The sequence below is a fragment of the Prinia subflava genome, chromosome 6 (genome assembly GCF_021018805.1).
Source record: "Prinia subflava isolate CZ2003 ecotype Zambia chromosome 6, Cam_Psub_1.2, whole genome shotgun sequence".
In the NCBI taxonomy this organism is placed as follows: Eukaryota; Metazoa; Chordata; class Aves; order Passeriformes; family Cisticolidae; genus Prinia; species Prinia subflava.
Genome location: NC_086252.1, coordinates 23391307 through 23403093, shown reverse-complemented (window position 1 = coordinate 23403093; position 11787 = coordinate 23391307). Strand labels below are relative to the sequence as shown.

The window sequence follows — 11787 nt, the reverse complement described above, 5'->3', positions numbered from 1 at the left end:
GCTCTCACCTGCCCTGGGTGCCACAGGTGGGGGTGACAGTCAGAAGAGGTCCCGCTGGGAGCGCTGGGGGCTCTCCCGGGGCAAGAAGGAGAAGATGGCCTCACAGCCCAGCATCCCCTCCAGCCTTCTGCGGGAGGAGGCACTCGCCGCCGGCCGGCCTCACACACCCAGTGAATCGGGTAGGTCCATCCCCAGGAAGGGATGCTGGGTGTGTATCCCCACCCCAGCCTAACCTCCCACTCTGCTTTCCAGATTTCCCCCCTGTTTTCCACATCAAGCTGAAGGACCAGGTGCTGCTGGAGGGTGAGGCGCTGACCCTCTGCTGCCTTCCTGCTGGCAGCCCAACCCCACGGATCCTCTGGATGAAAGGTGGGGGCTGACAACACTGCCTCAGTGGGTGGGCTGTGTATCTGACAGGGCACTGTATCATCCCTCTCCTCTTCTCCCCCTACAGACAAGAGGTCCCTGCAGCCAGACAGTGGGCTGAACGTCGTCTCCTGCAAGGACGGACGTCAGATGCTCACCATTGCCAAGGTGTCCAGGAAGGATGCAGGGCTGTACGAGTGTGCAGCCGCCAACATCTTGGGCACAGCCATCAGCTCCTGCACACTGGCTGTGGCACGTAAGGAGGCTGGGGGGACCTCAGAAAGCTAGAAGGGCACAAGTCGAGCACATGGCTGGGGGCGAGCTGGTGCAGGTGACTTGAGTACTGCTTTCCACATCTGCAAGAGACTGGGGGTTTTGACAGAGGACAGGCTGGTTTTGCAGGAGCATTTCCAGCATCTCTGAACTCATGTGTTGTTTTGCACTCTCACTGCAGCAGTTCTGCTCTGCCCTTGGCTGAACACCCAGCCCACCCTGTCTGTACCCTTGCAGGGCTCCCTGGGCGGCCAGGCACCCCGGAGATCCCCCAGAAGTACAAGAACACAGTGCTGGTGCTGTGGAAGCCCGCTGAGAGCAAAGCCCCCTGCACCTACACACTGGAGCGCAGACTGGATGGTATGTGGTGCTGCCTCCCATCCCCTGGGAACCACAGCCAGGAATATGGGCTCACCGGGTGGACAAAAGCCAGGACAAAAGTGCCCAATGTCCTAGCTGTCCCCTGTGGCTTGGCAGAATCAAGGACAGGGGACAGTGGGCTGCCTGTCCCTAGCCTTCCCTCGCCTTACCTTACTTTTGCTTTGGCAGGGGAGCATGAGTGGAAGATTGTCAGCACTGGTATCACTGACTGCTACTTCAATGTGACTGAGCTGCCTCCTGGGAGCACTGCCAAGTTTCGAGTGGCCTGTGTCAACAAGGCTGGACAGGGACCTTACAGCAACCCCTCAGTAAAGGTGCATCTTGAGGCAGCAGGTGAGCAAGCCCTGTCCCATGGGCCATGGTGCCACCTGTGGGCTCTGGGGTACTTTGGGGATCCTTGAGTCCCACAGCACCTTCCCTCTAGGGTTTTGGAAAATGAGATGTCACTTACAGTCCACTCCTAGCTTACCCCCACCTGGCTCACACCTCCCTTTGCTTGCTGCAGATGGCCGAGCTGCCCCAGCCAAGGATGTTGCTGTCTCCATTCCTGAGAAAGTGTCTTCCAGCCGGTCAACCCAGACGCCCAAGGAGCAGCTGGAGCCCGTGGCTGCAGAGGCCCCTCCCACCACACCTCCACAAAAGCACAAGGGAGTGGTACAAAAGGCAGCCGGAGCAGAAGAAGAGGGTGCTCCCACAGGGGTCCTTCCAGCCCCTGCACCCCAGGAAGAGGGTGTGCCATCAGATCCTGAGCTTCCACCCAACATCACTGTCTACGTGCCCCCTGAGCTGATGTTCACCCCGCCTCGGACTATTGCCTCTCCTCATACAGACACCCCCACTCAGGGCTCCCCGGCACCCCCTACGGACACTTCTCCCCCACCCCAGGCTCTGTCTCCTTCCAAGTCCCCTACCATTCCCTCGATATCAACCACACCCAGCTCAGCCCCCACACCATCTCCCACCCCCAACACCACACCTGCACGGAAGATGCCTCCCTACATGGTAACCTCCTTCATCTCCATGCCCCCCACATCACCCCCTGCGCTGGAGCCCACCACCACTCCCCCATCCTCCAAGGAGCCCCCAGCTGCTAGTGGGGTCCCAGGGGCAAAAGACAGCACAGCACTTCGGCAGGGTGTCCCCCAGAAGCCATATACCTTCTTGGACGAAAAAGCAAGGTGAGTAGCAGTGGGACAAGATGCTCTGCCAGGGGTGATCTTGCAGCACCCCACGCCTGGGATGCTGAATCCTGCCCTACGCTGCAGAGGCCGTTTCGGGGTGATCCGGCTGTGCAAGGAGAATGCCACAGGGAAGCACTTCATGGCCAAGATTGTGCCCTATGAAGCGGAGCGGAAGCAGAGTGTGCTGCAGGAGTACGAGATCCTCAAGGCGCTGCACCATGAGCGCATCATGGCCTTGCATGAGGCGTACATCACGCCCCGCTACCTGGTGCTCATCTGTGAGAACTGTGCTGGCAAGGAGATCCTCTACAGCATTGTGGACAGGTACAGGGCACAGGGCCACTGGGAACAGTTGCTGGTATGGGGCTACCTGCTGATGACACTTGCCCCCAGGTTTCGCTACTCGGAGGATGATGTGGTGAGCTACGTACTGCAGCTCCTGCAGGGCCTTGAGTACCTGCATGGCCGCCGCATTGTGCACCTCGACATCAAACCAGACAACATCATCGTCTCAGGCACAAATGCCCTCAAGATCATTGATTTTGGCAGTGCCCAGACCTACAACCCCCTTGTGCTGCGGCAGCTGGGGCGGCGTGCTGGCACCCTCGAGTACATGTGTGAGTGGGACACCAGGAGTGCAGTGGCATGGGGAAGCAGACAGGGACAGAACTGGGGCATGCTTATTCTCAAAGGTGTGCATGTGCTTTTGAGAACTGGGGGAATGGAAAAGAACTCTGTCCTTGGGGAAGGTGGGAGGCCTTTGGGGTGCTGGACGTGTCTGCGAATTTCTATAGCATCGCTGGGGTCAGTGGGAGAGTCTGGGTGCTGTGGGGCAGTTGGGGTGTCCTTGGAGGCTGCCTGTATCAGGGTGCTGCAGTGTCGGGGAGGGGTGTTGGAGGGTGCAGTAGTGGAGTGCTGTGTCTGCTGTGGCTGCTTGGCTGCTATAAGTGTTGGGAATGCTATGGGTGTTGGGGGTCCTGGGGATCTGGGACTTCTGTAGATACTGGGGATACTGTGGATGCTGTGTGTGCTGGGGCTGCTGCAGATGCTCGGGCTGGTGTCTCTGTGTATATGACAGACCTGCTCCCCTGCCCACAGCGCCAGAGGTGGTGAAGGGGGACCCGGTGGGCTCCGCAGCAGATGTCTGGGGTGTTGGCGTCCTCACCTACATCATGTAAGAGAAGGGGTCAGGGGGATGAGAACCTTGAAGTATAGTCAGCCCCATTCAGGGCTCGGTGCCATGGAGAACCCAGGCAGATGGTGGGCTGAGGGATGCTGTAGCCTGGCAGACCCTTCCCCGATGGACATGGGGAGATGAAGACACGCTGGGCAGCTGTGGCTTTTCAAACCAGGGATGGGGGGAAAGGGGGACAGCAAGTACCCTCCCACCGCTGTCCCCCCAGCCCATCCACCCCCTCCACTACCACAGGCTCAGCGGGCGGTCTCCATTCTTTGAACTGGACCCCATCGAGACGGAGAACCGCATCCTGGCAGGGCGCTTTGATGCCTTCAAGCTGTACCCCAACGTCTCGCAGACTGCTGCCCTCTTCATCCGCAAGGTCCTCACTGTCCATCCCTGGTAAGTGTTCAGCCCAGCCAGGAGGACACATGGGCCCAGATTGTGCCTGTGCCTGAGCCAGCTCCCTGCCACATGGGACCCTTCTAGATATCATCAGTGGGAGCTTGGAGTCCATCGCTGCTCTTGGAGAGGGCTGGGACTCCCTGGGTCTTGCAGGGCAGGGGTGGTGGCTGGGTTTGAGGGGTGGAGCAGCAGTGGGCACCCTCGGCAGTCCCTGATGCAGAGCTGGCTCTGCCCCAGGAGCCGCCCCACAGTGAAGGACTGCTTCGCCAATGCCTGGCTCCAGGATGCCTACCTGATGAAGCTGCGCCGCCAGACCCTGACTTTCACCACCAACCGCCTCAAGGAATTCCTGGTAGATCATCAGAGGCGCCGCGGCGAGGCTGTCACAAAGCACAAGGTCTTACTCCGCTCCTACCAGGGCGGCCAGCCACCAGGGCCACAGTAACTGGTGCCTTGGCCACGGCCATGAGGGGCCGGGGAGCCAGAGGAACATTCCATGGGCCGCGGTATGGGGCGGCTGAGGAGGAGCCGGGACGTGCCAGGATGAGTCCATGGACCTCACGTGCTGCTGCCAGGGATGACGGTGGCCAGCAGCATCATTTTGGCAGTGCCGATGAAGAGGAGGTGCTGCCACAGCCAGACCAGCAGTGGGGTCTGGCAGTGGGAGGGTGGTGGGAAGCCTTGCTGCAAGGAACAGAGAATGTGGCAGAGGGCCAGGAGAAGAACAGGATGCAGACAGAGGGGCAAGGGAAGCTCCGGATGGGAGGGGAAGAGCTATCAATTTGCCAGCCAGCCCTAGCCACATGGGTCCCATCAGCCGTGTGCCTTACACTGCAGCCTGCAGCTGCCCCTGGCCACGGTGTGGCAGTCCTTGTGTTCCCCCTGGTTTGCATACCAGCACAAGACTGAGGTTGCTCCAGTGGTTCCTGCAGAGAGAGGCTTGTTCACAATCCCCTACCAGCCAGCACAGCCCCAGTCCTTACAGCTGGGAGGGGGGGCTGCCAACCCCGCACCTTCCGCACCTCCCAGCCCTGGTCCTGGCGAGTGGGTTTGTGGCTCCAGGACCGATGCCGGTGCCTTTCCTGGGGCTGTTGGCTGCGCCCCGTGCCAAGGTGGGGGACTGGCAGGCACCCCCTCTTAGCAGGGGGGCACCCAGCTGCCACGCACACCTCCTGTGTCTGCTCAGGCCCATGCTGCTCATGCTATGCCCACCCAGCTCCGGACTTTGCCCTGTACCCTACTACCAGCCTGCCCGCCTGCCTCAGACCCTTCACACCTCCCACCTGACCCTGAGGTGCCTTGCCCTGCCCTGTGCCTCCTCCTCAGCCCTCCCCAGCTGGTGGCACAATGCGGGGTGCCCCGAGCAGGGGGACAGGAACAGTGGCTGGGCACTCACCTTCTTCATGCTGCTGTAGTGATAGGGCTTTATTTATTGACTTTGGGGAGATGGCGTCTGCTCATTCCAGTCCCCATTCCTGTTCCCTCCTCTCTGCCGGGCTCTGGAGTTGCCGATGTCCCCATGGTTTGGAGCAAGCAACATGCCAGAGCAGCAATAAAGACCCTGAGCAGCCCCTCCAGTTTCAGTGCCTTGCTGGGAGGGGATTGCGCGAGTGTGAAGTGCAGCCCTTGGTATCTTGGGAAGGTCTTTGCCTCCAAACCCAGGCACCCGAGTCCAGAAAGGATTGCACATGAGGCTGGGTTTCCATGTTGGAAACCGGGTGAAAAACTCCAATAAGCTGTGAAGCACTGGGGCGAGCACAACAGGGCTGATTCACATGGCCTTCAGGTCATGCAGTCAAAATACGGCGTGCCAAAGGGCCGGATGGTGGCTGGGACAGCGGGACAGCAGGGCAGGGCTCCTGCTGCGGGCATGGCAGGTGCCGCTGAGGGACCTGATGACTGCCTATAAATATCGCTACCCATATGAGGCCGGGCTATGCCGGCAGGGACTGCTCCGGTTACAGCCCGCCGGCCCCGCCAGCCCCTCGGTGCCGCTGTGGGCAGGGGCACACGCGTACAGCCTGGTGCCCGCGGGCGGTCACACGCTTCCCGACACACACACACGGGGTTACACACCTGCCCTGTCGCACGCCCCTGTGTCCAAGGGCCCGCGGTGTCCCCGCACGGCGCACCGGAGCGCTGGGGCACACACACAGCCACAGCACCTCCGCTGCACGCCAAGCTGCCCTGCGCACCCACACGGCCACGGCCGCTCCCCGCACGCCCGAATGGACACCGGCCCGTCCGAATGGACACCGGCCCGCCCGAATGGACACTCCCCCGTCCGAACGGACACCGGCCCGCCCGAATGGACACCGGCACCTCCGCACCGCCCCTCGCCCCCGCCGCCGCCCCGCGGCTCCCGGGGCCTCACAGCGCCCGCGGGCGCCCCCTGGCGGCGGGCGGGCGCGCCGGCAGCAGGCCCGCGCGGAGCTGACGTGTCACAGGCACGTGCGCGGAAGTGGCGGCGCGGCCGGGCCGGGCCGGGGCGCGGGGCTCGGGTGCGGGGCCGGGGCTCGGTGCGAGACCGCCGGAGCGGAGCCGAGCCGCGATGCCGCTCAAGGCCGTCATCCTCATCGGGGGCCCGCAGAAGGGTAAGTGCGCCGGGACCGCGGGGTGTCCCGCCGGCGCGGTGCCCCGCCGACCCCGCTCTGCTCCACAGGGACCCGGTTCCGGCCGCTGTCCTTCGAGGTGCCTAAGCCGCTCTTCCCCGTGGCCGGAGTGCCCATGGTGCAGCACCACATCGAGGCCTGCGCCAAGGTACGGGAGGCCGGGGAGCTGGGGCCAAGGGGGACGTGTCATTCCTTTCCTTTCTGATCCCTTCCTCCGTCCGTCCCCAGGTGCCCGGCATGAAGGAGATCCTGCTGATGGGTTTCTACCAGCCCAACGAGGCCCTCAGCCGCTTTCTCGTATCGGCACAGCAGGAGTTCAAGGTTCCCATCAGGTGGGCAGGCGCTCTCTCACCCCTGGGGCACACACGGTGGCACAGCCTGGCTCAGCCCCTCACCTGCCTGCCCCAGGCTGGCAGCCCCCAGTCAGCACTCTGGCACTGGGCAAGTGGTCACTGTCCCACCGTGGATGGGCATAGCTTGGTTCCCCCATTAGTTCTGCCACCTTTGCTTTGCCTTGGTTCCTGCCCTGGATGGTTCCTACTCCAGAGATGCCTCTCTAGTGCAGCTCCAAGCTGCCATAGCCTATTTCTGTGCAATGCCTGCATGAAACCCATCACTGAATGGCAGGATTATGTTTCTCCAGTCCTTCCCAACCCGCTGCCATTAGACACCTGCTTCCCTAAGCCCTCCCGTTTTCCTGCTTGGCTTGTAGGTATCTTCAGGAGTACGCAGCCCTGGGCACGGGTGGTGGCATCTATCACTTCCGAGACCAGATCCTGTCAGGTGGTGCTGAGGCCTTCTTTGTCCTCAACGCAGACGTGTGCTCAGAGTTCCCCTTACAGGAGATGCTGGAGTTCAGGCAGCAGCATGGCGACATGCACAGCTTTGTCATTCTGGGTACCACAGTGAGTGGCAGTGCTGGGGAGCAGAAGAGCTGCAGTGCTCTGCCATGGGCTTAGAAGCCAGCAGCTCCTGTGGTGGGTGGGTCCCAGACTGCGAGTCTGGGTTTCATCTGCTCTGTCTCCTTGTGCCTACTGTTCCACCATTGCTAACACTGTCCTTGTTTCTTAGGCCAACAGGACACAGGCACTGAATTACGGTTGTATCGTGGCAAATGCAGACACACAGGAGGTACTGGAGGGCCTTGGGGAGTCAAACACAGTGTGGGTGGCAAGTGCTGTGTTGCCTGCGTGGGTCTGTTGTCCTAGTGTGCCACAGAGGGTGCGGTGCTGGGTGGAGGGGCTGCGCCCTGGGATTCATGTCTCCTCCCTGGCCTCCAGGTTCAGCACTACGTGGAGAAGCCCAGCACATTTGTCAGTGAGATCATTAACTGTGGCATCTACCTCTTCACACCTGCGATCTTCCAGCACATTGGCGAGGTCTTCCAGAGGAACCAACAGGAGCTAGCACTGTGAGTGCCCCACTCTGCTCTGTGTCCCTCCCACCCCCCTGCTTCCCGGGGCTGCAGCAGCACGCTCATCCTCCATTCTTTCTCTATCTTTTCTCCTCTGCCATCACTCACTTGTTTCCTGGTCCTGCACCAGCTGTCCTTACCTTGGGTAAGTTTCCCTCTGTGTCTGCACTTGCTGCTCCCTGGGCTGGATTGATCCTAGTGGTAATGCATGCTTTCCCTCCCTTCTCCAGGCTGCTGTTTCCTCTGCTTTGGTCCTGGTCAGCTTGAGACTTTCCCTGTCCCTTTCTCTCTTCCCACCCCATTCTCATTCAGCTCTGGACAAGAGGCTGAGCAAGCCTTTCACCTGGGAATGCTTTCCTGCCCTCTCTAGCTCTTTGCACCAGCCAGGCTGTCACCTCCCATCTTTGTCACCACCCAAGCTAAAATCCAGCTGTGCAGGCTTTGGACTGGGGACAGGATCATACACCCACCTAGACTAGGTGGGGCTCTTGCACCATCAACTTCTGTCTCAGAGTTTATTTTGGCTGTTTCTGTGCTGCTCTGGGCGCAGTGGGGCTGTTCCAACCTAGCCTGACAGCTGGCGCTGTCCCCACTTTTGGGGAGAAGTGCATGGTTAGGTAGGAATCGGGGATTGTCAGAATCCCTGAGTTTGGGGAGGATAGGTCTGCTGGGGTCCTCAGCTCAGGCCGTGACTGGAATGGGTGTCTAACAGGATTCTTGCTTGCAGAGAGGAAAACTCCAATGGCTGGCAGCGTGCAGAAGTGATCCGGCTAGAGCAGGATGTTTTCACGGCCCTGGCTGGAAGTGGCAAACTCTATGTCTACAAAACTGATGGCTTCTGGAGCCAGATCAAGTCAGCAGGGTAAGTGCTGGAGCTAGAGCTGGTGTAGCAGGAGCATCAAATGATCTGTACCAGGGATGGGAGTGATCTGTATCACAGCTGGGAGTGGAAGGTGCTTAGGCAGAGCCCTGGGGGTGGGTGGGCAGTGCTGATTTTGGATCCTCCTCTGCCGTGGTAGTGCCAGAGTGACAATAACAATCTTCTGCCTTTCCTCCTCCAGCTCTGCTATCTATGCCAGCCGCCTTTACCTGAACCAGTACAGCAAAAGCCACCCAGAGAGACTGGCCCAGAACAAACCTGGAGGCCCTGTCATCCGAGGTACCGTTCTGACATCCTGATGCTTTTGGGACTGCCTAGGAAGGCAGTGGGACCCAACAATGGGACCTCCCCTTATCTGAGAGGCAGCTGCTCCTGTGAGTTGCCTCTCCTGAATCCGCTGCCCTGTGTTGCAGGGAATGTGTACATCCACCCGACAGCCTCCATCGACAGCACTGCAGTGGTGAGTGCAGGCTGGGGGGGACCTGGGGCAGGGACATGCTCAGGGGTGCTGAGGGCATCACTGTCCTTGTCCTCATCACCTCCCTCTGTCCTCACAGTTGGGTCCCAACGTCTCTATTGGGGAGGGTGTGACAGTGGGCACTGGTGTGCGCGTGCGAGAGTCCATCGTCCTGCACGGCGCCTCACTCCATGTAAGTGGGATTTGCCTGAGGGAGTAGGGGCTAACCCCCACCCCTTGCAGGGAGGCATCAGCACCCTGCATTCCCCTCTCCTTCACCTCAGGACCACACCTGTGTCCTCAATACCATTGTGGGCTGGGACAGCACGATTGGGCGCTGGGCGCGGGTTGAAGGAACGCCCAGTGACCCTAATCCCAACGATCCCTATGCCAAGATTGACAGCGAGACCCTTTTCCGGGATGGGCGCCTCACACCATCCATCACAATCCTGGGTACGTCTCTGCTGTATGGAATCACCCTGGCCCTGCTCACTGAGGCAGCTTCTCCCCTCCAGCTAAACCCTTTGCGTTCTTCCCCCAGGCTGCAGTGTCACCATTCCTGCTGAGGTTGTTATTCTCAACTCCATTGTCCTTCCTCACAAGGAGCTGAGCCGAAGCTACAAAAACCAGATTATCCTGTGAGTCACAGGCAGCACCAACCACCTGCTCCCTGCTGTGACCCACACAAAAGCCTGCACTGAGCCCTCATGTCTTGGGAGGTTTTCAGCACCCTCAGAGGGGTAGGTGCAGGCCAGGAGCCCTGCAAGTGCCTGACTACTGCTCCAGACAGACATTAAAGCTGATGAGCATCAGCCTTGCATGCTGCTTCTCTTGCAGCCCAGGGACCAGCCTTGGGCCAGGGTGAAGGCTTTGGGGACAGTATGTGGCCCTGGGACCAGCCTATGTGGGTATGCAGGGAGCACTTGTGCCTGCAGTGTCTTGGGTTCAACTTTGTGTGTTTCTCCAAAGGACACTACCAGCACCATCTACCTAGCCACTCCTCACCAGGCTCTCCCTGCACTATTTGCTGTCTGCAGCTCCCTGGAAGATCTTGGCCCATCTCCAAGACCTGGGAGCTTTGAATGTGCCTGTCATGTGTAGGCAGCTCACCCCACAGCAGATTGAGGCTCTTGATTTCAGCATGATTGCAACAGCCTGAGCTGGGTTTCTGCCTACTGCTGGGAAAACAGCAGTGCCTAAGGCTGTCCTAAGGGCACTGGCACACACATGAGGGCTGGGTCACACCAGTGGCCTGCTGGCCCTGGAGGGAGCTGCAAGAACACCTCTTCCCCCAGTACTACCTCTGGCCCCTGGGCTTGTGCGAGCCAGGAGAGCTGCCAGCCCTGCCAAGCTGTTCCTGTCAGGTTGAGACCTGTGCCTGCTGCCTAGGCAGGGCTCAGAGTGAGGGCAGCAAGCCCTTGCTACCCTGGTGGGCCAACAGCCTCCTTCATACCAGCATGGCTGGAGCTTGTGGAGGGGGGCTCACTGCCTATCTCCCCCTGTCGCCAGCCACATCCACTGGGCACCAGAGCAATCAACTTACGTGTGTGCAAGTGGCAGAGATTTAGCACCGCACTTTGCCTCAAAAACCTGATTTTATGGAAGGCATAGATTTCCCGAGCCTGGCATAGATTGTCTACAGTAACTAATGCTGCCCTTTATCCTTTTACTCCCCTGGTTTTGAACTCTGGGCTAAAGCCCTGCACTCGACCAAGGGCCCCATCACACCTCTCATTTTCAGCAAGGCACTGTATTAGGTATTCTCCATCCATCCAGTACCATCCCAGTTCGATGGATTTGGAGTAAATCCTTGCTCCCAGCCCTGTGCCAGTTCTCCTGTGGTCCTGGGCAGGGATTAGCTGTTCCCTAGCTTTAAGCACATTAAACTCCTTCAGTTTTGCCTCTGCCTTGGATGTGTTAATTTCCTTGCCCTCTGGTGTACACTCCCGCGCTGGGGAAAACTGAGCCAAAGTACTTGCATTTCAGGATTGCACATGCACTTTCTCTCATGTGCCCCATCTGGTCTGGCTTTTAGTAGGGACAAAGGTTTAGTGGCTGCTTGATGTGGCACAGGGGCAGTTCCTATCCCTGTTGTGTAATGCCTCTTTTCCCTAAACTCTCTCTGCACTGGCTGCCCCTTCTGCAGAGTTATCTGGAGGACAGGCCCTTCCTAGGACAGTGCTCCATTACAGCATGGTCCTGCTTCCCCCTCTTGGAGGGAAAGAGCCCTGCTTGGGCTTTGTGCACCTCCAGCACCGCCCGGGCTGGAGGGGAGGAAGGAGTTAAAGAGGCCTCCACTGAGGTGGGGAAGTCTGGAAACACTTTAAGGTTGTCCTGCCCTGAGCAGCAGCAGCTCCAATTACTTGGGGCCAATATCTGGGCTCAAAGCGGGGCCGCCCACATCCGGGGCTCCAGAGCACAAGAATAGAGCTTCGGCTCGGGTGGGAGGGGGTTCTGCCTGCCCTCCCAAAGCAGAGGTTCTGTGGAGCATTGCTCAGAGCTCTTGTCTGCTGCCCCACCAGGCTCCAGTGAGCCCCAAACCCTGGCAGAGCAGGTCAGGACAGAGAGCAGCCACAGTCAGCTGTGTGTTGCTGCAAACATTTAATACAAACCAAATTCAAAATATAGCACTAGGGTAGTG

General features: G+C 59.6%; 2 protein-coding genes across 7 annotated transcripts in view; both read left to right on the top strand.

The window, feature by feature from the left end:
• SPEG (striated muscle enriched protein kinase) overlaps positions 1–5354 on the top strand; it is a 30917-nt gene extending 25563 nt beyond the window's left edge. For all 5 annotated transcript variants that reach the window (XM_063400694.1, XM_063400693.1, XM_063400692.1 and 2 more), the window contains 11 exons: positions 27–179; positions 253–369; positions 455–622; positions 877–999; positions 1189–1353; positions 1526–2198; positions 2286–2525; positions 2595–2818; positions 3300–3375; positions 3631–3780; positions 4021–5354. In XM_063400694.1, coding sequence (XP_063256764.1) covers positions 27–179; positions 253–369; positions 455–622; positions 877–999; positions 1189–1353; positions 1526–2198; positions 2286–2525; positions 2595–2818; positions 3300–3375; positions 3631–3780; positions 4021–4228 — 2297 coding nt within the window. In that variant the 3' untranslated portion in view covers positions 4229–5354. The remainder of the gene's footprint in view (positions 1–26; positions 180–252; positions 370–454; positions 623–876; positions 1000–1188; positions 1354–1525; positions 2199–2285; positions 2526–2594; positions 2819–3299; positions 3376–3630; positions 3781–4020) is intronic.
• An 863-nt stretch (positions 5355–6217) lies between these two features.
• Positions 6218–11047, top strand: GMPPA (GDP-mannose pyrophosphorylase A). Of its 2 annotated transcripts, none has more exons than XM_063400698.1 (12): positions 6218–6377; positions 6446–6543; positions 6624–6727; positions 7108–7300; positions 7467–7526; positions 7676–7806; positions 8537–8671; positions 8871–8968; positions 9103–9149; positions 9247–9339; positions 9542–9599; positions 9688–11047. In XM_063400698.1, exons 1-12 carry the CDS (start codon positions 6335–6337, stop codon positions 9786–9788), a joined length of 1161 nt encoding a protein of 386 aa, XP_063256768.1. In that variant the 5' UTR covers positions 6218–6334; the 3' UTR covers positions 9789–11047. The 2 variants fall into 2 exon arrangements, with proteins under 2 accessions (XP_063256768.1, XP_063256767.1); XM_063400697.1 differs by having other exon boundaries at positions 9431–9599.
• The last annotated feature ends 740 nt before the right edge of the window (positions 11048–11787 follow it).